General features: G+C 48.1%; 1 protein-coding gene across 3 annotated transcripts; it reads right to left on the minus strand.

The window, feature by feature from the left end:
• Positions 1-1,028: 1,028 nt before the first annotated feature.
• LOC128424279 (zinc finger protein 282-like) lies at positions 1,029-26,691 on the minus strand. 3 transcript variants are annotated; one of them, XM_053410284.1, is made up of 9 exons: positions 26,582-26,691; positions 23,305-23,706; positions 21,744-21,870; positions 20,462-20,575; positions 18,601-18,711; positions 18,065-18,178; positions 17,568-17,666; positions 3,342-5,633; positions 1,029-2,145 (listed from the first exon to the last, which is right to left on the minus strand). In XM_053410284.1, exons 1-8 carry the CDS (start codon positions 26,603-26,605, stop codon positions 4,273-4,275), a joined length of 2,352 nt encoding a protein of 783 aa, XP_053266259.1. In that variant the 5' UTR covers positions 26,606-26,691; the 3' UTR covers positions 1,029-2,145; positions 3,342-4,272. The 3 variants fall into 3 exon arrangements, with proteins under 3 accessions (XP_053266259.1, XP_053266260.1, XP_053266258.1); XM_053410285.1 differs by having other exon boundaries at positions 3,342-5,630; positions 23,305-23,709; XM_053410283.1 differs by having other exon boundaries at positions 23,305-23,709.
• Between the last annotated feature and the right edge of the window lie 260 nt (positions 26,692-26,951).

Below are 26,951 nucleotides of genomic sequence, written 5' to 3' on the forward strand. Positions count from 1 at the left end.
ACAATGATTATCATCAGTGCAGGTAAGAAATAATAATCATCATCTACAACACTGTCTTATTTATTTTATAGTTCAGTACATTGATTATTGCTTTCATTTTATGGATCAATGGTCTCGTTAAGATAGTAAAATTCATGTTAAATTGCTGTTTTGGGGGTTGTTTTTAAAAGTATGGAACTGATTAATCCATTTTGCATGACTTTCTATGGGAAAGCTCGCCTTGTTTTTGGAACGCTTTGGTTTTGGAACAGACTTCCGGAACAGCTTAAGTTCGAGAACCAAGGTACCACTGTACTCTGCACTGTTTGAAGAAATTCTTTTAAAAAAATGATTCCTGAATCTCCCAACATTCCAGTTCATTGGATGACCAGGAGTTCTAGTTATTGAGGGGGGACGAGACTTTTCAGTAGCCACTTTGTCAGGAATCATTTTATAAACTATAAATTTCTATCATGTTGTCTCTCTCTCATCTTTTCCTCCAAACTAAAAAGTCCCAAGCGCTGCGTTATTTCCTCATAAGGTAGTCACCTGTGTCGCCCAGGGCAAAAATATGGGTTTCTTCTATCCTTCAATACCAATGCAAGCTTTCCAAGTTATACAGAACTATTTTCTCTCTAGAAGTGGCTGGGTGTGTCGGGAGTGGAGCGGAGTTCTTTAAAACCTTAAAGCTTTCACTGCAAACATTCCTTGGGCCAAGAAAGATATTAGCACACAGCCAGGTCAGCACAACTGGTTGGTTTTAATCCAACACAGAGAGACACTTTTATTGTCCAAAGCGAATCTGTGCAGCTTCCTCCACCTGAAGGAAAATGGCAGAAATAAAAAATAAATGTCCAGTGTTTTTGAAGGGTCATTTCATGCCTGAACTATGCGAGATTTCATTTTATTCTTAGTTCTTATACTTGGATGTTAATTTATCCGTGTTATTACTTACTTTGAGACATTTTTGTATAAAAAGCAATGAATGAATACAATAATAAAGGGTTCTGTTTGTCCCTGCACAAAAAGAAATGCAGACTTCTCTGCTGTTGTTCGTATTGTTGTTATTTATTTCATTTCTCTACTGCTTTGTATTTTTAAGGGGGGGAAATACATTAAAACCTCAAAGAAAACAATCCAGAAGAAAACACTACAAAAGAAAGTCAAATACAAAGTGTACATCTAAAGCATACTTTAATTAACAGGAAACTGAAATATTATCTGAAAGGTTCCAAAATAAAAGTAATACAAAGGAATGCACATTTGACGCAGTGAAGTTAACAAAAAAATATGTTAAGGCATTTCAAAGGAAAACATTACGAAAGGAAGTCAAATAGAAAATGCACATTTCAAAGAGCATTGTTAGCAAGAGCATAAAATGTTCTCGCGTAGAACGTTTCTGCAGCTGTTGCTGCCCATCCTGTCAATGGTGTTTTATGGCGGGCAGCAACTGTGGAAGCTCAGGCTTGGGTCTGAGACCTGTGGGCATAGGGCAGTATATAAACAATAAATTAAATAAAATAAAAATCTTGATCAAGCTGTGCCCAATTTCATGCTCCTTATAGCTCCTGAAAAGAAGGTGATGAGAATGAACTTACTGGTCGCAGTACGACTGCATGAGCAAAAGCCTTTCCATGAAAAGATGTCTAGTAAAATGATCTCTGAAACGCAGCTCTTTAAGCTGAAGCCGCCCTTTTGTCAGGTAGCCAGCATGGCCTCCAGATGTTTCTGACTACAGTTCCCATCAGCCAATGCCAGGGGCTGATGGGAGTTGTAGTCCAAAAAATAAATAAATCCGGAGGGCACTGGGCTGCTCAGAAGGGAACAGAGCACGCTACCTCCCCCATCTCCCACACTTCTGTTGCTGCCGTAATACAACCCTTTTGCAGGCTCCGAAACAGAGAAAAGGTCAGGCTTTCCGGCTTCTGAAACTTCCTGCAAAAATTTTCGTGTGAGCATGGGTGTGTTCGCTCCAGCTGTCTCGCCCTGCAACCCCTGTGCTTGTTGTGTTCTAGCACGGCACCCTGGTGACCTGTGTTCCAGAGTCCCGCAAAAAGAGGACACTGCAGGTTTCTGGAGTGCAACTGCCACAGCCTTGCTGGAAAGACAGCGCTGTTCGTTCAGGGACTGATGCGCCCAACTCCAAAAGGCTCTTCAAGCGCTACACTTACGTATTTTTTGCACCATAACACTCACTTTTTTCCTCCTAGAAAGTAAGGGGAAATGTCTGTGCGTGCTATGGAGCGAATGCCTACGGATGGCGGGGGGAATCTGCTGCAGTCGTGAGCAGAGGATCCATGGTTCCCCTTCCTTCCCTCCTCCGTGGCTCGCTTTGAAACATCAAAGCGGGAGAAGAGCTGCTGAGTGGGGAGGAGAGAGGGACAGAGAGCCTGCTTCTTTAATAGGAGCAAAGCGGGAGAGGAGCCGCTTGCACGAGTGTAAGTGGCTCCTGTCCGGTTGGTTACTTTAAAGCAAGCAGGCTCTCTGTCCCTCTCTCCTTCCCACTCAGCTCGCTAAATAGCAGCAAAGTTTTTCAGCTCGCTAAGCCGGGGATGAGCGGGGAGGAGGGAGAAAAGCAGACCCTGCTTGCTTTAAAGGAGCAAAGTGGGAGAGGAGAGGAGCCTTCTCCCCTTATACCCCTCTTCTTCATTATTAGCAGCATCCTTCTCCACCCACCCCACGCGTGCTCCTTCTCCCCTTAAACCCCTCGCCTGCATTATTCGCAGCATCATTCTCCACCCACTCCACGCGTGCTCCTTCTCCCCTTAAACCCCTCTCCTGCATTATTAGCAGCATCCTTCTCCACCCACCCCACGCATGTTCCTTCTCCCCTTAAACCCCTCTTCTGCATTATTAGCAGCATCCTTCTCCACCCACTCCACGCGTGCTCCTTCTCCCCTTAAACCCCTCTTCTGCATTATTAGCAGCATCCTTCTCCACCCACCCCACGTGTGCTCCTTGTCCCTTGAGTGCTTTTCCTCCCCTCCCCACTTAAAACGTGGTTACAAAGCACGGATCCACATGGATCCTCAGGATTTTTGCACTGGGTCACCCCAAATTCACCATCAGATCACATAGCATGTCCATGGCTACATCTTGCACCAAAAAAATCACGCACCCACTGTTGCCTGGGGCCGCAGTGGTGCAAAAATGTGGTTACAAAGCATGGATCCACATGGATCCTCAGGATTTTTGCACTGGGCTACTCCAAACTCACTGTCAGATCACATGTCTGTGGCCACAGCATGAACCACAAAAATCATACATCCACTGTTTCGTTTAGAATTTTTTTTTTCTTGTTTTCCTCCTCTAAAAACTACGTGCGTGTTATGGTCGGGTGCGTGTTATAGAGCGAAAAATACGGTATTTATAAGATTTATTTATTAGGTCCCCGGGCAGGTTACAACAACAGACTATGCCATTTAAAAAAAAAAAATTAAACTCATTAGTACTACAAACCACATAAAACCATTCCAAATGGAACGGAAGAATCTCATCACAGGACCACTGAGGGAGGCACTTTTCTCAGGGGCCCACAATCCGTAAAGGAGTCAACCCCATGGATCTCCCCTAGATAAAAGAGCACCCTGCAATCTGTCTCACCCACGTGGCTGCAGACATTTAAACACGCCACAGCACCGCAGGTCGAACCCCCAGAAGAGCCCCCTCTCTGCCCCTTCCAGAAACAAGTGAGAACATGAGAGTTTCAACAAGCTTTCCAAGCTAGGAGAAAAGTTCTCTGCCTTAGCCGTTGATTTTGCGTTGCTTTTAAACCTATGCTCGGTTGTTCTCGTCCTGCTTTTGAAAATCCTTTTGCCTGTTTTGAGGATGCATATAAAATGCACACCACGTGATTGTTAAAGGACCTCAAAGCAGACCTCAGGACCTATATGCGGGAGGTGATTTGCCAGTTAATTGATTGCAACTCCCGCAGCGACAGCACAGTCTGAGAGCGACACTAAAAGATCGCAGCGGGGAGGAGGAAGAAGAGGAAGGTGAACCAGAGACCCTTCGAGAGCCAGGCAGCCCTTTCCACCTGAGCAAAGTCTTTTCCAGCCACGTTCAGTTTGGGGAACCCTTTCTGCAGCCAGTTAGAGAAGACTTTTCTGTCTTTTTCCCCGTTTGCGCCAGGCACGACTCCTCTTCTGCACGCTTCCTCCCATGCTCCCCCAGCAGCGCCGGCAAGAACAGCCTCTCTCGCCCCAATCGCCCTGGAAGGGGTCCCTGGCAGCGTGGGACAGCAGGTGCTCTTTCCAGCAGCTCAGGTTGAGCGAACCGGTTGCGGACGGGAGGCTAGCCCAGGGCAGCATGTTCCTGCTGGAAGTGTTTGCCTAGCAGGAAGGGGCTCAGGAAGCTCTTGTGGCAGCGGCCGCACTTGTAGGGGTGCTCCACCACGTGGGTGCTGAGGTGCTCCACCAGCTCCTCCGGCTGGGCAAAATCCCGGTCGCAGATGTAGCAGTGGGCCGGCCGCCAGGTGAAGTGGCTTTGCACGTGGCCAGCCAGAGCCTCCTTGCACAGGTAGCTGTTCTTGCAGTGGGGGCACTGGAAAGGGCGCCCTTCACCGCTGTGTCTGGGCAGGTGCTGTGCCAGCAACTCTTCCTGGGGGAAGCCCAGGCCGCAGGAGGGGCACTGGAACGCGGCTGGGGGCAGATCCGCGCCTGCCCCCTGCCAAAGCACGCTGCCACCCCCTGCCACGACCTTTGGCGAGGGAGCGCACCTGTGGTTGGCAAGGGCCCACTGGTTGAAGAAGTGGGTGCCGCACTCTGCGCACGGGTAGGGCCACAGCTCTGAGTTCTTCTGCAGTAGTTCGGTGAGCGCCTGCCGCGGGGAGCAGCTGGAGTGCAGGCAGTGCTTCATCTGTTCCGCCAGGAACTCGCGCCAGTTGAAGCTGAAGCTGAGCTTGACGTGGGGCAGCACCTTCCTCGCCGCCGCCACGTGCAGCTCCTGGTGTTCAGAGAGCACCTTGCGGCTGGCAAACGTGCTCTGGCACCAGCTGCAGGTGAACGGCCAGCTGGAGGTGTGCGTCCGGCGGTGGGCGGCTAGCTCCGAGGAGGAGAGGAAGCTGCAGGGGCAGTTGAGGCAGGAGTGGGCCCTGCCCACCACGGCGTGGGCCCTCCGGTGCCGCTGGAGCTCCTGCGCCGACCCGGCCCCAGCCCCGCAGTCGCCGCAGGAGTGGCTGTGGGGCACATGGCACTTCTGGTGCAGGAGCTGCATCGACCACTGGCTGAACGTGGCGCCGCAGGTGGCGCAGGCGAAGGGCTGGGCGTCTGCCACGTGCGCCAGGCTGGAGCGCTTCTTGCGCAGGCGCTGGGTGCATTCGGGGCAGGTGGCAGGGGGGTGGCTGTCCGGCTGGCGCTCGTCCTCCCAGCCAAAGCTCTTGTGGCATTCCAGGCACTGGAAGGGGTGGGGCGTCTCGTGGTCCAGCAGAGACCGCTCGTTCCCAAAGCGTTTCCCGCACTCCAGGTAGGAGTACAGCTCCTGCATAAAGTTCTCCGGCTCCTCCTTGGTGGGCTGGGGCTGGGCACCAGGCTCAGCGCCACAGGCAAGGCTGTGCCCAGGGCTGGGAGGGGTGGTTCTTCCCGACAGGTCAATGAGCAAGTCCGGCTTCCGGCGGCTTCCGTCTTCCTGTGTCTCTGCTGAAGTTTCTTGTTCTGCTAGAGAAAAGAATAAGAACAGAAGGGGACCAGGCGTTACACAGGAAAAGCTCTCTCCCACAGCAGTCTCTTAAGCTGCCCTGTTTTCGCTCCTATATGGATGTTTGGGTTCTATTGTTAAGGCACTTCAGTGTTTTGCTGGTCTTACTGACATTAGTGCAAGTTTTGCTGTTGTTTGGACTGCAAGAAGATCAAACCTCTCCATTCTGAAGGAAATCAGCCCTGAGTGCTCACTGGAAGGACAGATCCTGAAGCTGAGGCTCCAAGACTTTGGCCACCTCATGAGAAGAGAAGACTCCCTGGAAAAGACCCTGATGTTGGGGAAGATGGAGGGCACAAGGAGAAGGGGACGACAGAGGACAAGATGGTTGGACAGTGTTCTCGAAGCTACCAGCATGAGTCTGACCAAACTGTGGGAGGCAGTGGAAGATAGGAGTGCCTGGCGTGCTCTGGTCCAGGGGGTCACAAAGAGTCGGACACGACTAAAAGACTAAACAACAACAACAAATTGTGCTCTACTTTGTTAACGGTTAACGCAACGTCTTGAGATGCTGGGTTTTAGTCTGTATGTTGCTGTGAGGCTCTTTGAGCAGGGAAAAGCAGCATGCAAATAAACTCGCGAGGAGGGCAACTTTTCGCCATTGCTCAACTGACTTAAGATGAGACATAGGAACACAAGCCCTGAATAAGCTGTGAGTAGGGGCGTACAGGAGTAATTCGCTTTTTGATGCTGAGGTCTCCTCTACCACCTGCTGGCCCATCTTTTTGGTGATACCAACTAGAAGTCCAACCTGCATATATAAGGCTGCATTTGAAGAGGGCTCAGGAACAGCCACCAAATCAGACCAAGGGAAGAAATGGCCAACCGCAATCAGCTGTTTGAGGGAGGCCACTATCATGCTAGTAGCACAACCTGCCCGTTTGTTTCTGGGACCAATTCAAAGCATGCATTTTTTATTTTGAAGCCCCACACCTTCATTTTATTTAAAACAGTGGTTCCCAAACCTTTGGGGGTCACTGCCTCCTTGACTCCGTAAACCAGGGGTAGTCAACCTTTTTATACCTACCGCCCACTAATGCATCTTTCTTGATGGTAAAATTTCCTTACCGCCCACCAGTGCTTGATGGAAGAAGGATTCAGCTTGTGCCGTAGAATTCCCTACTGCCCCCCTAGAATCCTGAAATGCCCACTAGTGGGTGGCAGGGACCAGGTTGACAACCCCTGCTATAAACTTATCCCCAGTGCTCCCTACCCTATCAAAAGCAATATTCAGAATCACAGTACGGCTGCCATGCTCCTTCTAGCATCATGAGGTGTCACAGGGGCTGCAGATGACACACATGGCCCTCTGGACTCAGTCACTGGTTGAGAAAGCCTGGCCGCAGCTTGCCTTTCCTTGAAACGTGAATGGTTATGAGAACTAAGAATGTAAGCTGCACTGGCTATGCCGAACAACACAAGGGCACTTGTGGTAGTTTATTATGTTCAGAAGTATTGCTAGGAGTTTGATAATGACATTATCAAAAAGAGTAAATTTACTACTAAGCTTGTGGGAAATACCAAATGCTCAAATGTTAACGGTGCTAACGTTTACCAAGCCAGGCCAGGGAAAGGCAGCAGTTGTAGAAAAACCTTAATTACTTTTTAGTATGACTTTTAAACGTGCAATTGTCGCTGTCAACAGAGAAGATAAATGAAGCACATTTTCAACCCTTTACACAATCACAGAATCACAGAACTGTAGAGTTGGAAGGGACCAGAAGGATCATCTAGTCCAACTCCCTGCAAGGCAGGAATGTTTTTTGCCCAATGCGGAACTCGAACCCACAACCCTGAAATTAACAGTCTCATGCTCTACCAACTGAGCTATACAAAAAGAAGTGATGTCTTCATGTGGCACATAGTTGAACTGTGGAATTTGTTCTTATACCTTTCTGGTTTCAAACCTTAACCAGAGACGTTATCTCGGTAATGAATTATGCCAAGCCATTTTTCAAACAAGAGAATTTAATAGAATTTCTCTTAACATTCCACCTGACATTACTGTGAAGAAAACAAGCAGGTGCAAAGCTAATCGGTATTTAATAGCAAACAACACCACTTTACTACACTATAACATTTTTAGCACTGTCATTTGGGGCGTTGGGATTTATTTTTGTCATCATACAAACAACTCTTCTTAAGCAGAGTTCAAAGGAAGACCATCGGCAGACAAAATATTTATTTACTAGAGCAGAGGCTGAGACTTGTGACACTGGGAGTGACACAGGATTCCTGCCACTGCCCTTCCACCCAGAATTATCTTTTTTTGAGACTGTGCAGTCATCAGTACAGGCCTGGAAGGGGTTCAAAGGGCTTTGAACTAGGCACAGAATCCACCCCAAGGATTCTTAGAAGCAGGAGAACATCAGCATTTTTAGTTACAGCCTTGCAGAGGAGGCCAATTTAGCTGCAGCACCACAAATGGCTCTGCTTCACTTGCATATTGAAAAACTTGCTTTCTTTGAAATCAAAGCAGTCAGTAATGGGTAAAAAGACAGGATCATTGATTAATATTAAAATATACATATATAAAAAAATCAAATAAATACTTCATTTACAAAATCAATGCACACAATATATGAACATTTATAAATACAACTAAATAAAATCCTTTAATGACTTAGCGGGAAAGTTGCACTTGACTCAAGAACAGGAGACGGTGAGTTTTGAAGGGTTTCGCCAGAACTCCCATGGGACACTTCTGAGAGAGCCCAACTTCACATCCTCGCCTGTTTCACAAACTGAGGCGCAGGAACTTTATAAAGCAGGCCCTGTCCTGATGATTCTCTACTAGGCAAAAGGACTCGTGGGTTTCTAATGCAAATGTCCCTCAGTTCTTTGGAGGACAGCCGTTCCTCAGTTGCTTCCTCCTCTTCCAGCGAGGCCTGCTCCTGCGCAGCCTCTGCCTGCAGTTCGACCAGCTCCTGGGTGGTCAGCTCGTGCTCCTCCACCAGCTCGCTGACGTCCTCCTCTGTGACCTCCAGGCCCATGGTCCTCCCCAAGGCAACAATGTCCTGCACCACTGTTGACTCTGGTGCATCAGAGTCACTTGGTGCCACACAGTCCGGCCACAGGCTGCGCCACGCGCAATTCAAATTTCTCTGGCTGATCCCGTTCCAGGCCGTGGTGATCATCTTCAAGCAGGTGACAATGTCGAAATGGTCCTTCCAGAATTCCCGCAGGGTGATGGTGGTGCAATCAGTCACCTCGAAGCATCGCCTGAAAAGCTCCTTGGTGTAGAGTTTTTTGAAATTGGCGATGACCTGCTGATCCATCGGCTGGAGCAGTGGCGTGGTGTTAGGCGGCAGGAACATGATGCTGATGAAGCTGAACTCCTCCAACAAGTCCTCCGCAAGGCCTTTAGGATGAGCAGGAGCACTGTCCATCAGAAGCAAAGCCTTCAGCGGCAGGTCGTTGTCCAGCAGGTACTGTTTGACAGCAGGGCCAAAAGCAAGATTGACCCAGTCCACAAACAGCACATGTGTGACCCAAGCCTTACTGTTGGATCGCCACATGACACTCAGCTGCTCCTTGTCGACCTTGTGTTTCTTGAAGGCCCGTGGGTTCTCCGAGTGGTACACCAGCAGGGGCTTGATCTTCAGGTCGCCGCTTGCGTTGGCACAGAAGAGCAGGGTCAGACGGTCCTTCATGGGCTTGTGGCCAGGCAACTTGGCCTCCTCCTGAGTGATGAAAGTCCTTTTGGGCATCCTCTTCCAAAACAGCCCGGTCTCGTCGCAGTTGAAGATCTGCTGTGGAATGTAGCCCTCCGTCTTCACAACCTCCAGGAACTCCGCTGCAAAGTCTTCAGCCGCAGGAACATCAGAACTGGCAGCCTCTCCATGCCTGACCACGCTGTGGATTCCAGATCTTGCCTTGAACCGGTCAAACCAGCCTCTGCTTGCCTTGAAGACTTCTGGCTCTCCTGAGGTTCCTGGCTGTTCCCGGACAAGGTCTGCGTGCAAGGCCTTGGCCTTCTCACAAATGACGGCCTCAGTCACTGTGTCCCCTGCACGCTGCTTCTCTTCTAACCAGATGAGCAGCAACTTCTCCACCTCCTCCAGAACAGCTGGGCGGTTCTTCACGATCCTGGTGACTCCCTTGGCTGCATCAGTCGCAAGGATCTTCTCCCTCATCTTCAGGATAGTCCCGATGGTTGATGGATTCCTCCCGTACACCCTGGCGAGGTCTGTCACACGCATTCCACCGTCATGCTTCCGGATGATCTCCTTCTTCATTTCCAGCGTAACCTTCTCCTTCTTCCTCTCGCCAGCCTCTGCAGCAGCAGTCTTCTTGGGTCCCATGGCAGCACAGCTCCTACCTTCGCAAACCCAAAAAAAATAAAAAATCAGTGCTTCACATCCAAAAAATTCAAAAGCACCCAGCCACCCACCACACAGAAATTCAAACCCAGAACCAAGTCCTTGAATTCCAAACACCCCAACCCAAAATCCAAAAACCCCCAAAAAAGTTTTAAAAGTTTAACTTACCAAATGGCTGCAAAAGAAGTTTTGGAAAAGCTTCAAAAATCACCAAAGTCTTCAAAAACCTCAACTATTCCCCCAGCCACCCACCACACAGAAATTGCAAACCCCTCCCCAACTCTTGCAAACCCCTCCCCAACTGTTCCCCCAGCCACCCACCACACAGAAATTCAAATCCAGAAATTTTTTAAAAAAACAGCAGAGTGGCCCAATGGTCACAGAAAATCATAAAAATGCAGGAAAAAACCACACAAGCTTCCAGATTCTTGCAAACCCCTCCCCAACTGTTCCCCCAGTCACCCACCACACAGAAATTCAAACCCAGAATTTTTTTTAAAAAACAGCAGAGTGGCCCAATGGTCACAGAAAATCATAAAAATTCAGAAAAAACCACACAAGCTTCCAGATTCTTGCAAACCCCTCCTCAACTGTTCCCCCAGCCACCCACCACACAGAAATTCAAACCCAGATTTTTTTTAAAAAAAACAACAGCAGAGTGGCCCAATGGTCACAAAAAATCATAAAAATGCAGAAAAAAAACCACGCAAGCTTCCAGATTCTTGCAAACCCCTCCCCAACACCAAGTCCTTGAATTCCAAACACCCCAACCCAAAATCCAAAAACCCCAAAAAAAGTTTTAAAAGTTTAACTTACCAAATGGCTGCAAAAGAAGTTTTGGAAAAGCTTCAAAAATCACCAAAGTCTTCAAAAACCTCAAAAAAGGCTACCACACCGCGTGCTATGAGTTGCTCCTCGAAGTCAAGTCGCAACTGCACCTCTTCAAGCAATGCGCCCTGGGTATTTATGGTTTTACGAAGAAGGAAACAAACTTGCAAGACGTTTTTGTCTTGCGAAGCAAGCCCATAGGGAAATTCGTCTTGCGAAGCACCTCAAAAAACGAAAAACTCTTTCGTCTAGCGAGTTTTTCGTCTTACGAGGCATTCGTCTTGCGGGGCACCACTGTACTGCTGGATTGGGGGGGAACCTTCTAACTGGTTTTTAAAATAACAGAACCTGTTATTTGTTTATATTTTATTTAAATAAAGCCTGTTAGAACCCGATAAGCCTCAGAATGGCAATTCTTCTCCCAAGACTCGGTCCTTTGTGAGTTTTTGCTTTTTGTGCAATCCTCAGAAGGTTCTGGTGTTCATGACAACTTTCCCTGAAGCCTACCTGGAGTTTATTTTTACAAATATTATTATTTTTTTAACATTAGCTGAGAGTCTCTCCATAGGTCTCCATGTGCTGACGGCTGTTTCAGTGACCTCCCCATTTTGTGGGCATGAGCTGAAGCGATACCAGCCTGCACCGAAATCAGCACGCCTGAATTTCTATCACCCTGTTCTGACAGACCTCAAAGTCCTTAAATTATGTGAAATCAAGTTTGATGACGCCAGACCATTTGGGACCATCCAAAGGCAGCTTCTGCAAGGAATCCTTTTCATGCCGTCGTGATGCGATGAAATCCTCACGCTTTGAATGAAACTGTTTCAGACTTTGTCTTGCTTCCGTTGACCAAGCTTATTGTTTCCAAATGTCTCCGTTTGTGTGTTTCAACAGTCCGTGGCTCCCCATTAAGGATTACGGCGCCACCCCAAGCACCAATTTTTCAGTTATTTGAAATACAAGCTCTCTGCAGTGCAGAAAACATGGAATGGGGATTGTGAAAAATACCTGGTTGCAGCGGTCCAGGCTGAACAGTTTTCTCAGGGGATCTTGATGCACTGTTCTGAGTTTGCATCCCAATCCTGCTACATGTAAATTATATCAAACGAACAACGCGAATCCCTTTCGCTGCGAAACCCGGGCCTTGCGACAAAGCCCTTTTTGGGACCGCCTTGCTTTTTCTGGCACAGCTCACAAAGTTTCAGGTAAGTCATTACAGCCTCAGCAGTGACGTTTTTGTACTTACGACTGAGTTCCTTCAGCATTCTGGTCCGGCCGCCGTGGCCGATGGCAATATGTGCCGCGTGCAGGATGTCAAACAAATCCTCGTACTGGACGAAGTACACCACCTCGGTGTGCCCAGGGGAGACGGGCACCACCAGCTTCTCTTCCTCGCCAATGTTCAGGACGTTGAAGCGCCTCAGCCGGCGGTAATGCTTGCCCTTTTTGCTGCGGAGCCTCTTCGCCTCCTTGACCTCCTCGATCAAAGTCCTGTATCTTTCGCGGTTAATGTAACTGTTGTTGTCCTCTCGCTTGGTGGACAGGATCTCCTCCATCATTTCGTAAAAACGCCCTCGGTGTTGCTCGCGCAGGACGTGCTCCATGTCGCCAGCGGCGTCAACCCAAGTCAGAAAGGGGGCTGGACCTGAGCAAAGAGGAAGCTCTTACTCTGCGGCCCCAAACAATGTTTTTTTGTCCCTCCAGACCGGGAACAGGGAACTTCCTGAAGGTGCAAGAGACAGCCGAAGGGGCCACCCAACTCACAGAACTAAAGCGGCTCACAGAACCGGGGCCTGAAGTTTTGTAACCTCAGGTTCAAGGTGGAAACGTCACACAGGAATTTGCTCTCCGCAAGAAAACACTGGCTGCCCTGGACAGATCTGTGAACAGGGACCCAGGGTTTTCTGTTGGGTCCTCATCACCAATGTGTCCCAGAAAACCTACATGGGTAGCCAAAACCCAACAGGTATGCATTCATGAGATTCCTTCATGAAATTTACCCACAAGATCTCTTCCAACCCGTATGTTTTCACAATCACATTACAGCAGAAGGGGCAAGCACTTTGTGAAGGGAATAAATTTGCAACCATGATCCTGGGTCTGCTGCAAACCATGAAAAAAGGAAGCTTCCCATTCCAATGCTTGCAGACACTGCCTTATAAAAACTCTCTCTTTCTCTCTCTCTGTGTGTGGTTATCTCTATCATGGCCCATTATGTCAAAGATCCTCTCTGGGTCCCTGAGGACTCCTGAGGAGTCTTTGCAAAGTTCCCTTGTCCCCTCCGCTGCTTACTGATGTGTGTGTCCTCCCCCTTCCCTCTGATGTAACAAGGGAGGGGTCTCCGAAGGGATCAGAAAGGCAGAGGAGAGGAGGAACAAAGGAAATGACATTTCTGTTATAAAATGGTGTTTGCCATGCCTTAGGAGCTGCCAGAAAAATGTTCTGCAGTAGTGGTGGAAGGCAGTGAAACTGGGAGGGAGTTGTCCAGGAAACTTGAATGAACCTCTTAAAGTTTTAACTTCCTGGCAGTGAAGAAATGGGTGGTGAAAACCCACAAAGGATTCCCCCTGTCCTTGCAGGAAAACTATCCATATTCGGCCTATTAGGCCTGTATGCCCCTGTCAAACTTCCCAACTCTGCTTCAGTACCTACATCTCACCCCACCCTTCCCTGCTTCCAGCTTTCTGCTAATGTCTCCCTTAAATGAACCACGCTGTACCACCTCATTCACAGGCGGAATTAAGTTTTTCCCCCTCTCTGCCCTGTTTCCCTAGCTTTTGGCATTGTATTATAGTGCCTTCTTCCTTGATCCCACTCTAATGCCGTCCCAACGCCATCATCCTGCTCACACACGACAATTATTTCTAAAAGTGTGGTGAGAGGGGAGATGAGAGAGAAAGTAGAAGTTTGAGAATCCAAAGTTCACAGCTTTATTCTATTACCAACCTAGACTATGACACATTTTTAAGCCTTAAATGCAATACAGTGGTACCTCGGGTTACATACGCTTCAGGTTACATACGCTTCAGGTTACAGACTCCAATAACCCAGAAATATTACCTGGGGTTAAGAACTTTGCTTCAGGATGAGAACAGAAATCGTGCTCCGGTGGCGCAGCGGCAGCAGGGGGCCCCATTCGCTAAAGTGGTGCTTCAGGTTAAGAGCAGTTTCAGGTTAAGAATGGACCTCTGGAACGAATTAAGTACTTAACCCGAGGTACCACTGTACTAATAGATATTCATGGAATATATTGGGGGCGGGAATCATTACAGCGGGCACCTTGCTAATTGTTCAACACGTACCAGTAAAATCAGGGAAGGTGTTACTACAGGGCCAGGTAACCCAGTCTAAGAGGAAACAAACTACAAATCAGCCTCCACAGCCCCTCCACACCCACATCAGATTAAACTGCACTAGCCAGAGCACAGCACATACCACAAGCTGCAGAGCAGGAGCAATGAAGTACAACTGGGATATGGTACCTGCCAATGGCTCCAGCAAGAAATGACCCGCAGACATTTCACAGAAGCAACAGAACACTTTTGACTTTAGAAATGAAACAAGCTGCCTTGGGAGACGATGGAGCCTCTTCCAAATACCTTTTTAAAAAAATTATAAGCACTGGATTTTTCACCACAGCAAGTCAATACATTTACCATTATTTGCTCTTATTGTTATTTTAATTTATTACCTGGGTCATAAGCGGGAGAACTACACGTGGGAAATGAACGAGAAGGAAAGATCTTGCATTCAGGCATTTAACAATAATTTAACGGCTTTATTAAACCTGAACCGGTTTTTGAAGCCTAAAGATGCCTTCGCTTTGGGAGAAGGAACCCTAAGTGGCATTCATTTGAAGCCGACTTCGTCAGCATCCTTCCCCTTAGTCCCTTCATTATCTAGGATGCAGGCCAAACAAGGAGCCCCCTCCCCTGCTCCACCTCCTGGCAACAGCAATGACTGTGCCCTGGATGAAGTCTGAACCAGCTGTTGCAATAAATGACTGGGCTGTGGCTTGTCATGTCCGCAGAGACACTTTCCCAGGCCTCCTTGACCCACTGGGCAAACTGGGCTGGGTCTGGGAACCTAGGAAAGCCACTGGGTCTTGGGCTGCTACCTCTTCTCTGGCGCCTTCCTCCAGTTTTCACGCAGTTTTCGGCAGGCGGCTTTCAAGGCAGCATTCCAAGAGACTCCTGCCTGCAGCAACAGTTTGGTGGAGTCTCCCGACACACGAAGCTGTGCTGAACAGCTACCAAGTTGGGGCGCTCAGTAATGCAGAAAAATCCCGCGGGGGGAACTGGTAGCAAACAACTGATCTCTTGCTTCAATGGATTCCCTTGGTAGACCCCACTTTGGCAACACAAAACAGAAGATAGAAGCGTGGCCTTCTACATCATACTTCTATGCTCCAAGACCTCCAGCCCACATCTGGCCTAGCAGAGACATTTCAAAGCCAGCCTCCACATTATACAACTTGCTCACACAGTTTCTCTTCCCAGTGCCAAGCACCTCCCAAACGCATCCAGCAGAGAGTGGTGACATTTAGGCTTCTTTCAAGTTCTTGAAATGTCAGCAGTTACGTCTCCCTCCGAAGGAAATGTTAAAGACGCACCATTCTGAACCATGGCATTTCGCGCGGGAGACATCTTCAGGTGGCGTCCGCTTCTGGACCATTTGTTACAAGCAAAACTCAGCCTAGCTCGCTGCAAAAGCTTCGGTTCCTCTAGCAGCCAGGGGCTTCAGAAAGATCTGGAAGGGCTTTGTCACTCTTTACGTCCAATGGGATTCTGGTTCTCAGGGACTGAATGAGCAGTGTGGGATTTCCTTGGTGATCCTGGCCTTGCCTGTAGCTTGCCTGACCAGGAAGTGTTGGGACCTGCTAGCATGCCACCACAGCAGCCACACTCTCCAACCTTCCACGGCAACTGCCTCTTCTGCTCTAGAAGAAGCATCGCTTCATTGCTCGCACTTTGACTAGAAGGGCTCTGTCCCAACCAATCCCCTCTGCCGTTCCGAGAAGACACTATGCCGCAAATCCCCGCCAAATAGCAACTGGGGAAGAGAGCAAAGGGCCTAAGGAGGTTCCACTTCTTAGCAAAGTATACACAAAGCTGAAGTTAGTTGCTTAGCAGAAACCAGCAAACAAAAAGTGTGTGTGCCCAAGACCTGCATGTGAAGAAAGCAGCCTCTCTTACTATCTTGGGCACAAGAGAGAGAAGCGGCTTCTCAAATTGATTAGTGGCTTCTCTCTTTAGCAGGGAAAATTCTTACTCTCCCTGGCATAAGCACTGTCTATTTGGATCCTGGCCGCAGTGAGTTGTTTTTGTTTGAACTAATTTTAAGGATTGACATATTTATATATTTATTCTTTTTATGTTACCCTGTTTATATTCCACCTTTCCTCCAAGCAGCTCAACGTGGCATGCATGATTTTGCCTCTCCCGCTCCCCATTTTTCCTCACAACAACCCTGTGAGGTAGATAAGCCTAAGAGGCAGTACCTGGGCCCAAGGTTGCCAAGTGAGCTTCATGGCTGAGAGGGGGCTAGAAGCCAGGTCTCCCAGGTCATTAGCCCAACACTCTAACCACACCAAACTGGCATTGACTACTGTGCAAATCGACTGCACAGGTGACTATTTGCCAGTTACTTCTCCTCCCAACTACTTCTTAGATCCCGTGAGGCATTTGAAGTGTGTGGCTCAATTGGAATCTATTAGGACTATTAGAAATTTAAAGCAGGACTGCCCTCTGTTCCTATGTATACTTCTTTGTTTAAAAAAACAAAAACCCCAGACACACCAGAATTTAGTCTTGAGCAGGAATAGGTGGTGGCAGCTTGAAAAATAGCTTTGGGATTACACCTGGTTAGGAGGGGTCAAGGAAAGAATGCCATGAATACCATTAAGAGGTGCCTGAAAGTCTCCCAACACTGTTAACTAATCTGAGTAAATATTTGTCGCATCTTAAAACGTTCTGAAATGCAGCAGATACAATTAAGACTCAGAACTCTGGAGCAAGTCTAAAATGACTCAGCTGTTATAAGGTGGATGAAAGTTAACTCCCCACAAACTTTATATTGCATTTCCCAATGAGCATCCTTTCTACCACTGTGTGCAAGGATGTTCATTCCCCCCATTAGTTACTTCTAAAACGCTGCTGAGCGATCCCAGTCCTTGTGGACACTAAATCTTAAAGCAGTCACAGAGGTCTCTCTCCATCGAGTACAAGTTCAGTCTGTTTCCTGCTGCAATAAATGTGTATGACTGCAAGTCTGATCCCCCGATTCCCCTCATGGCTGTGCATTTTAAAGACACGAGAGAAAGAGCATCCAGACCTTTAAAATGAAAAATGGTTTTGTGAGAAGGCACCCAAAGTCCTAGTACCCTTAAGCAGGAAGAAGCTACCATAAGGTGAGAGCATGTGGAGTTGTTTCAAGGGGCTGATCGCCTTCCAGCCCTGAGGCTCCGAAGTCGTTGCTCATCATATCAGAAGCACCCCCACCATCACAATCCTGCTCTCTGGTACATCTTCCCCCTTAATTTGCTTAGGAATGCAGCTTTCCTGCTTCAAACTATGTGCCAGTTTGGTGGTGAGACAGAACACTGCAGTTAGTACAGTGGGAAAACAGAGCACACTGGCTGGGCCAGAAGGTTCGCTGCTACCTGCAAGAATTCCAGCTCCACCCAAGGAGGAATCTAAGGACCAACGCTCTCAAGAGCCAAAAAATCTTTGTCCTGCTACTCACCAGTGCTAGGCCCTTCACCAAGGAACAACGGCTCCTGCACACACATGCCTTCCTGGGGTTCCGCCATGTGCTCTTCGTCCACCGTGACAGTTTGATATTCTGTCGAGGAAGAAGGAAATTTGCAACCAAGGCTGTCCTGTTCTACTCTTTCCACAACGTTCAGAGCAGAAATATCTTTATGAGGGAATCTTCGCAGGAGAATAACTAGCCAAACCGCAGGGGGAAATCTGCAGTCTGGCAGGTGCTTTTGGACGTCGTTAACAAACAAAAAGAAAAAGAAAGGTGGTACATGGCCAGGGACAGAAAATTTGCATGTCTAAGAATCAGGACTGCAAGCCTTTAAAGGTTTGCTGAAACAATTATATTAGAGCCATCACTACAAATTTAAATCACTTTCTTTACCTACTTGCAATGTCTTCATGAGGATTTACGCATTCAATGCATTCCTAACAAGACAAGAATAATTGATTCCAAGGGAGATCGAAGACAGGACTCACCCAGGCTGCCTTTGTGGCCGAGGTCTCTTTCCTGGCCATCCTCAGGAGCAAAGCACACCTCTTCCACTTCCTCTTTAATCCACGAGGATGACTCTACTATATCCATGGGAGAACCTGCGCATAGGAGAGAGGAGGTCACAGGGCGCTGCTCTTCTCCATCAAGGAGAAAACTCATCCAGGCAGCAGGAGGAAGCGCATGTGTGGCAAGTGAGGGGGAAAGAGGAGGGCCAGGGAAGGTCAGTGGGAAGAGTGTGAAAGAGGTCAGAGGAAGGAGGTGGAGGAGCAAAGAAAAGGATGGATGGTTTGGAAGAAAGAGTTTCAAGGGGCAATGCTAAAGGGCACAGTGAAGTCCAACACAACCCAAAGGACTAAATGAACATGGCAGGCTGCCAATTGTGTAAGCAGCTCCCTCATAATCCTGGCTTTATAATGAAAGAGAGCCTGCTGGGAAGAGGGGAGCCCTCAAGTCAAGGGCCTGCTTTCTTGCTTGGGAGCCTAAAAGCTAAGCAGAAACCACAATGCATTTAAATACTCACCCATGTGGTAGCCATTGCTCGTCTCCTCAGGAAGCTTAGCCTCCCCATTCTGGGATTCCTCCACCTCTTGTTTAAGCCACAAAGAAACATCGACTGGAGCAGTGGGGCAGTCTGAATGGGAGAGAGAAGAGGTTGCTGTGCATCAGCTGATGAACACTGAAAACCATGCACACATGACAACCTACTGGTCACAAACTTGAGGCTTAAACTCTCAGTGTTTTATTACACAACCCAATACATTCCAATCACTTTCCTAACCAGGTTCCCATGTAAGAAGTCTTCATTTTCTAACCATCCCTGCACCGTAACAGAGCCCATGTCACATTCTGAAAACGGCCAGGCTCTCCAAGCAGTCTTGCATGTACAAATTGCTTGGTAGAATAAGATGGCTTTCCAATCTGGATGCAAGAACTTTCTGCAATTAAAAGGGTATCACCCAGGACTGACAACGGGCAGGAGAGATTATACACACTGCTGCAAAAGGTGCACAAGGACAAACACAATGTCCTGGGCATACAAGGCCACTTCTTCCGATACAAAAATGAATATTTGTAACAGGAAAGAAACACTTTTTTGCCAAGTATGAAGGTTGTTGCAAAAGCACTACAGGCGTGAAGAATATAAGGCAAAAAAAAAACAATCAACGTGCTGGAAAAGGTGCATCTTTTGCAACACAAATATCACTTCTGCTCCTCAAGCCCTCTAAGTAAACAAACACCTTAAACAGGTGGATTTAACATGTGGATTCATTTCCATACTTTGAGTACAACTAAAGTGCAAGCGAGGGGCATCCAGCCCAATGTCCCCATGCATTTATTTTTTTATTTATTCATTTAGATTATATTCCACTTCATAGCCGAAAAGAGGAACTTTATATTCTCAGAATAAAACCACACTCAAATCCAGTAAAAGAACAAGAATTACACAATGTCCATACACAACAAGGATCACTCAGGCAGCATTTCCTGCCCTCAACTTTCTTTTCCTGGTTTCACACCAGGGAAAAAGCTCCCACCAATATCCTTTGAGGCAAAGGAGTGGGGCTGAGGAGCTGGATCTCACCCACATTGGTCTACAGTGGTACCTCGCAAGACGAAATTAATTTGTTCCGCAAGTTTTTTCTTCTTGCGAGTTTTTCGTCTTGCGAAGCACGGTTTCCCATAGGAATGCATTGAAAATCAATCAATGCGTTCCTATGGAAACCGCCTTCAGACCAGGTCCGGGGACAGTCTGTCCCCCGACCTCTTCTGAAGGCTGGGGGGGGGGGACAAGGGCTTTTCTTCCCACCGCCAAGGCTGGCGGTGGGAAGAAAAGCCCTTCTCCCCACCTCCCACCCCGCAAGCTCCGGGGACAGGAGGGCTTTCCTCCCGACTGCCAGCATTTTAAAAGCCCCCAGGACAGCGGAGTCCCGGGAAGGCAGGCAGGGGGCCAAAGTCTTTGCTCCCCCCTGCCTGCCTTCAAAAGCCGTCGGGATAGCGGAGAAGTCTCCGCTGTCCCGGGAAGGCAGGCGGGGGGAGCAAAGACTTTTGCCCCCCGCCGGCCTTCAGAAGAGGTCCAGGACCTCTTCTGAAGGCCGGTGGAGATTTCCCTATGGGCTTTCTTCTTGCGAAGCAAGCCCATAGGGAAATTCGTTTTGCGAAGCACCTCCAAAACGGAAAACTCTTTCGTCTTGCGAGTTTTTTGTTTTGCGAGGCGTTCGTCTTGCGAGGCACCACTGTACAGGCTTCACTTGCAAATCATATCCAAATGCTGCCAACACAGCCAGTGGCAAAGGTCAAAAGAAATTGCAAGATAACATCTCTGTTATGATGAGGCAGAGAAAGGACTCTCTGCTCTGTGTTTCGGAGGCCTGCTAACGCACCTGCGTCAAGTTGTTCAGGGACACCACTGCCTTCTGAATCTCCAAGTCCTTTCTCACACAACTCTTCTCCCTGCTCAATCCGAGTCAGGATCTCTGGCTTGGCGACGGCATAGTCTGCTCAATCGATGAATGGGAAAAGAGGAGGTCATTATATGCCATTCAGTAACAAAAGGCTCAGAGAATTGCAAAGGCTTGCAAATAAATAAGCCCTGGCTTTGACAGAAAGAGCTGTGTTATCCAGAGTCAGACCACCAGTCTATCCAGCCCAGTATCATCTATTCTGACAAGCAGCAGTAGTCCAAGGTTTCAGGCAGAAGAAACCTTTCGCAGCTTTGCTACCAGAGATCCATAAAAAAAAATCTGTAAGATGAACTAACTGGAGTCCCCCCTGCCAAATGCAAAGTGTGCAGTCTACTGCTAAGCTGCAACCTCCCTTGAGCTGAACATCAAACAGCTCCCACGATCAAGAATGGGTGTGTTTCAAGGTGCAAAACTAGCCAAAATATGGCTGCTGCCCATGAGCTATCCATCCCCACTTGGTGACCACCAGGTGTCTGGGACTACAGTTCCTATTATCCTTGACTACTGGTCATGCTGGCTGGAGCTGATAGGAATTCCAGTCCGAAACATCAGAAGGGTAGCAGGTTGGGGAAGGAAGCTACAGACTTTCTAAGAGGCTTTGCTGCAATCCAAATCCCTTGTCTGCCATGCTTGGGGAAGGGAGGGGAGTGTCGGATGAGGCAGATGTATCCGTTCCCACCCCCATCAATGACTCCACTGGCTTCCTCCTTGCTTCATTTGCCAAGAGTGCATGTGACCCACCAAAAACTGGGCATCCCAGGGGTGGGGAAAGCTGAGCTGGCCCAGGATATGTTGGATACCAGTGCCACGCTGCTGTGATGCCATGGAGCCCAGTTGCTCTGCCACTTCCAGGCTCTCCCCAGCTGTGGATTTCCTGAACCAAGCAAAGGGTTGGACAGCATGGCCTATAAAACTCTCTTTGGAGCTATGAACCCACAGTAATGGCTCAGAAACTAAAAAAGGGGTCCAGTGGCAGGTTCTCCGCCTGAGCAGGGGCTTGAACACACTCTTCCATGACAACAAATGCCCTTATTTTGTTTCTTTTTTAATACACACATGTTGCAGATAATCAAAGATGAGAAGCCTCTCTTATTCACTAAACCACATTAGTTCTCAAGATACTGATAATGATCACGCAAACAAGTAAGAACTTTGAGCCTGCATCCCATTATATCCCAACTCAGGGTTTCTTAAATCTCACCCAGCGAGACCAGCATCTCGTAGTTGCTTTTCATGACTGTCTTGTACAACTCTTTCTGCAACTCGTCCAGGTCTCCCCATTCCTTCTCATTGAAATGGACTGAGAGGTCATTGAAGGTCACTGGAACCTGGAACAACAGAAGTTAAAGCTCAGCACCCTCTTGACTACCAACCCAGTCGGCCTAACTGGTTGGCAAGAAATGTTACTGGATGGTGTTGGAAGAATCACTTTCTACATAAAGAGAGGCTGGTGCATACATAACACTTAGCCAAACATGAATGAGCAGGCGTATCAGTGCACAGAGCGAAAATCACAGCCGCTTCCCCTGCTACTGGGAACTAAGTCACGGTTTGGCCTGGTATTACATATGAACCTGAGCTCATGATTTGTTGTAGCTAAGGTTTGTTCTTTGCTTACCACTTGTGATCTGTCTGTGGGTGATAAACCACAAGCCCAGGTTTGGATGTAACATGAAGCCAAAACATGGAGGAACGAAGCAGTCAGTTTTCTTTCTGTGAACCAGCACACTTACTTGTTCACACTGAGCTTAGTTTTATGTGCTAACAGCACTATTGTTTTGTCTGAAGCAGACAAAAGTATCCTGTTTTCAAGGCCACACATTTTGGCCACTGAGATAAAATAAATTTGTTTCCAAAAGTTCTCAGCATCCTGCAGCCCCACTGAAAACTGTGTGAACTGCCAAGGAGAGCTAAAACATCTGCAAAGCATGTCTATTATCCAGGAATACAGATGTGGGGAATACTGTTATAGCAACTTTCTGTTTGGTGCTGTCCCCAAGGAAAAGGAAGAACCTCTAGCACTCCCACAGAAAGCCCATGGAGGCAGCCAGGAAGAATTTTGGGGGCATTAATAGTGCACTGTGAATCACAGAGCCATGCATTCAGTACAAAAAACAGCATGCTTACTGATCTCTTGAAAACCAATGCTTTCACTGCGTTTCTAGTCCTCATAGCTGAAAAAAAAGGTGAGGAAGCCATCTGCTAAAAGTCTGAAATGAGCTATGGAGGAGAATTCTGGATAGACTTCAAATGACTACAGGGAGGTTTCATAGTTGGGTTTTAAAATATTTTTCATGACTCAAAGTTCTTCCTGGCAGTCCAGATAGTATTGTTTGAATCTATAGCACTGGAGTAATTTGCATAATTACTTGCAGTAAACATGAATAATGTTTGCTAGCTCTGGTAGCAGAATGTTTTGTACTTGCATCAAAGCCTTCATTATACAGTGGTACCTCTGGATGCGAACGGGATCCGTTCCAGAGTCCCGTTCGCATCCTGAAGCGAACGCAACCTGTGTCCGCTTCCGCGCATGACGTCATTTTGAGTGTCTGCACATGCGCGAGCGGTGAAACCCTGAAAATATTCATCCCAAAGCTACTTCAAACCGAGGTATGACTATACACCTTTAGGTGCCAACCAAGCCTTTGGCTGATGGCATTTTGTGTTTTTTATATTGTCATTTTATGTTGTGAACTGCTCTGAGATCAATGGATGAAGGGCGGCAAACAAATTTAATAAATGATATTAATAATACTCCTAACCTTGGGCGTTTCTCCCTTCACACCAGGGGGGAATCTCAGGATCCAGAAGTTCCGATTCTTCAGCAGATTCTCCACATTCTCCAGTCTCTTCTGGAGCTGCCTGTACTCCTCAGTTAAGGTCCCCAGCGCAGCCCACTTGCTCTCCAGCTGGTTCTCCATTTCGGTTGAGGTCTTTTGACAGGCTCCCAGCTTCTTCTCTGCTGACCCCATCCTGCCCTCCAAGCGCAGCAAGCGCATGGTGTGGTTGTCAACCGTTTTGTCGATGGCCTGGATGGCCGCCACCGCCGCCCACATGGAAGCCTCAGACGTTTGCACCTGCATGTCCCGCGTAGTGGCCTGCTTGAGGTTCACAAGGGACTGGAAAGGCAGCAGAGACCTTGGCTCCGCATCACACTCCATAGCCTGCTTTGCGGAGACAGAAACCCAAAGTCAGTGGGCCATCTTGCGTTTCAGATGACTTCAGAAAAATCCTTCCCACCTCCGACCCCATTCTCTCCTTCTGAAATGTCAGAGGCAGCAACATATGCTTGGGCAAAATGGGTGCAAAAATACTGCCATTTAAGTGGTAATTTTGCAAGTACTGAACAAACCCAGTGAATGGTTGGGTATCAATACATCAACTGGCAGTCTGAGGAGGAATCAAGCTGGGTCACTGCTCTGCCCCCACCCTTATTATGGACCTTAGCAAACATGAGACAAGAGACAAAATGCAATTTAATCATCATCGCTACTGCATGAGCCACAAGAGAAGCTTCTCCCTTTGTGAACTTTAACTGCATTTGTCTTTGTCCTCACTTCTTATGTGATGATCAGCAGCAAGTGAAGCAATGCAAGAAAGGAACTCTGTCAAGAGTCTTTTTTCATGGTTCTTATTGGATGTGGGGTAAAGGTAAAGGGACCCCTGACCATTAGGTCCAGTCGTGACCGACTCTGGGGTTGCGGCGCTCATCTCGCTTTATTGGCCGAGGGAGCAGGTGTACAGCTTCCGGGTCACGTGGCCAGCATGACTAAGCCACTTCTGGCAAACCAGAGCAGCGCATGGAAATGCCGTTTACCTTCCCGTCGGAAGGTATCTACTTGCACTTTGACGTGCTTGCGAACTGCTAGGTTGGCAGGAGCAGGAACTGAGCAATGGGAGCTCACCCCGTTGCGGGGATTCGAACCGCCAACCTTCTGATTGGCAAGTCCTAGGCTCTGTGGTTTAACCCACAGTGCTACCCGTGTCCCTCATTTGGATGTGGGGAGGGGGAGTTAAAGGAGTGCTGGGGAAGGGCCATAGCTCAGTGGCAGAAAATCTGTTTTGCATGCAAAAGATTCCTGGCATCTCCAGTTAAGGCTAGAGGAGAAACCCCTCCGAAATCTTGGGAGAGCCAATTCCAGTCATTGTAAACAATACTGAGCTAGATGGACATATGATCTGACTCGGAGCAAGCGCTTCTGCCCTTGATCAGTTCAAATTGCATCACCCATTAAGAAATACTTGCTCATCTCAGCGTGCTTCCCATAGTACCAAAACAATACACTTTTTTCATTCAGGACATGCAAATTTTAACAAGCTGGCTTGCATTTTGAGAGATTCACTGAAATATCAAAAACAGTGTATTTAAACGGGGTTCCAAGTCAACTGCTTCCAGGACCCCTGCAGGAAAGTACCTCCCTGGCCAACATCTGTATCTGACCCATTTGCTGCCCATCAGCACCAGAGGAATCACTTGGTGAGTGCAAGCTACAGGGAAGCAGGCAGAGGGCCTTCTTGGTGGTGGCGCCCACCCTGTGGAACGCCCTCCCATCAGATGTCAAAGAGATAAAGAACTACCTGACATTTAGAAGACATCGGAAGGCAGCCCTGTTCAGGGAAGTTTTTAATGTGTGACATTTTAATGTATTTTTAATCTTCGTTGGAGGCTGCCCAGAGTGGCTGGGGAAACCCCGCCAGATGGGCAGGGTAGAAATAAATTATTATTATTATTATTATTATTATTATTATTATTATTATTATTATTAAACCGGTAGCAGGGATATGCTTTTTACCTTGTGAACCACACAGATGGACTTCTGCAACCAGGTGGCATAAAAATGTTGGGCGGGTGGAGGGAATAATTTATCCCGCCACATGATGCCTACCCCATACTCTCCAACATTTGATAACAGGAATGCCAGGGACTGGCCCTGGAAAACAGGGACATGTGGAGGGTCTGGTGCTACCCACCCCACCTCATAAAAACAAATAAACAAATAAATAGCATCCTAGACCTGTGATTTTCCTTTCCTTTTCCAGACTCTGGGACTATTAAGGAATTCTAGAGTTGTCTCCCCTCGCCCACTGAGAGAACAGGACCTTCGCCTCTTCCGCTTGTGGGCATGGAGAGCTCACCGACTAGACACTGAAATGCCCTTTTAAAAGGAGTTTTTGGGGTGTGGGGTGTTATTGTTTATATTTTGATTATATATATTGTGGCTTTCTATTTTCTATTTTTGATATTCTGACATTTAGAAGACATCTGAAGGCAGCCCTGTTTAGGGAAGTTTTTGATGACTGAGTGGATGGGGTAAGCCAGCCAAAATAAAATAATAATAATAATAATAATAATAATTTTTTTCCTTCCAGTAGCACCTTAAGGCCAACTAAGTTAGTTCTTGGTATGAGCTTTTGTGTGCATGCACACTTCTTCAGATACCTGAAGAAGAAGAAGTAGAAGAAGAAGAAGTAGAAGAAGAAAAAGAAGATACCTGAAGAAGTATCTGAAGAAGTGTGCATGCACACGAAAGCTCATACCAAGAACTAACTGGTCTTTAAGGTGCTACTGGAAGGAAAAAATTTTTTTTGTTTTGACTATGGCAGACCAACACGGCTACCTATCTGTAACTGGAATTATTATTATTATTATTATTATTATTATATTCTGCGAACCGCCCTGAAACCTCTGGCTATCTCGATAACAAAAAATAAAAATGTAATATTCAATAAAAATTATTTATTAAAAAAGAGAGCTCCGGATATAGGGCGCTATATAAATTCAATAAACAAACAATAAAGCAATGGGGAGGGTCCTTCCTCGCTTCCGCGGGGCTTTCCCTGAGGCCCGAGGGGACTTGGGGGCGGGGAGGGAGATGAACAAAGCGGGTGGGGCGACCCTCCCCTCCCCCTCCGAGATTCCTGAGGTAAAACAAGGAGAATCTGCCGGGGGGGCCGAGTCTTCCTCCTGCCCCCTGCTTCCCACAAGGCCTCGCGCCAGGTGTGTCGTTCCTCCCGCCCCCGCCTCCCCCCGAGCCTCACCTGGACAGGCGCCCCCCCAGCCATGGCTCCGAAGAGAGAGAGAGAGAGACGGACAAGGCGAGCGGCGCTCGGAGGCAACGGGCGTTGGGGGGAAGCGGCGGAGGCCGAACTGCGCAGGCGCACTGCAGCCGCAGCGCCTAGCCGGGGGAAGCCGAGGAAACGGAGTGTGCGCCGGCCACGCATCGCGAGACCGGCAGCCGGCAGCTTCCGCTTCCCCTCAGCGCAGCGCCGCCAGTAGGCGGGAGGAACGAACGGCCACCCCTCCCTCCTCAGTCCCCGGGTGGCGGTTTTTTTGGGCGGGAAACCGCCGGATTCCGAGGTACTACAACTCCCGTCATGCCCTGCCGCCGGCCGCGCCGTAGAGGGGATG

Source organism: Podarcis raffonei, chromosome 12, assembly GCF_027172205.1.
Source record: "Podarcis raffonei isolate rPodRaf1 chromosome 12, rPodRaf1.pri, whole genome shotgun sequence".
NCBI lineage: Eukaryota > Metazoa > Chordata > Lepidosauria > Squamata > Lacertidae > Podarcis > Podarcis raffonei.

Bases quoted from the DNA above. Each gene is read 5' to 3' on its own strand.
- LOC128424279 (XM_053410283.1), bottom strand. From the start codon at position 26,605: ATGGCTGGGGGGGCGCCTGTCCAG. The intron at 21,871-23,304 runs GTTAGGAGTATT...CTGTTGTTCCAG, and splicing joins TGAAGGGAGAAACGCCCAAG to GTTCCAGTGACCTTCAATGA. The intron at 20,576-21,743 runs GTGAGATTTAAG...TCGATTGAGCAG, and splicing joins CGAGATGCTGGTCTCGCTGG to ACTATGCCGTCGCCAAGCCA.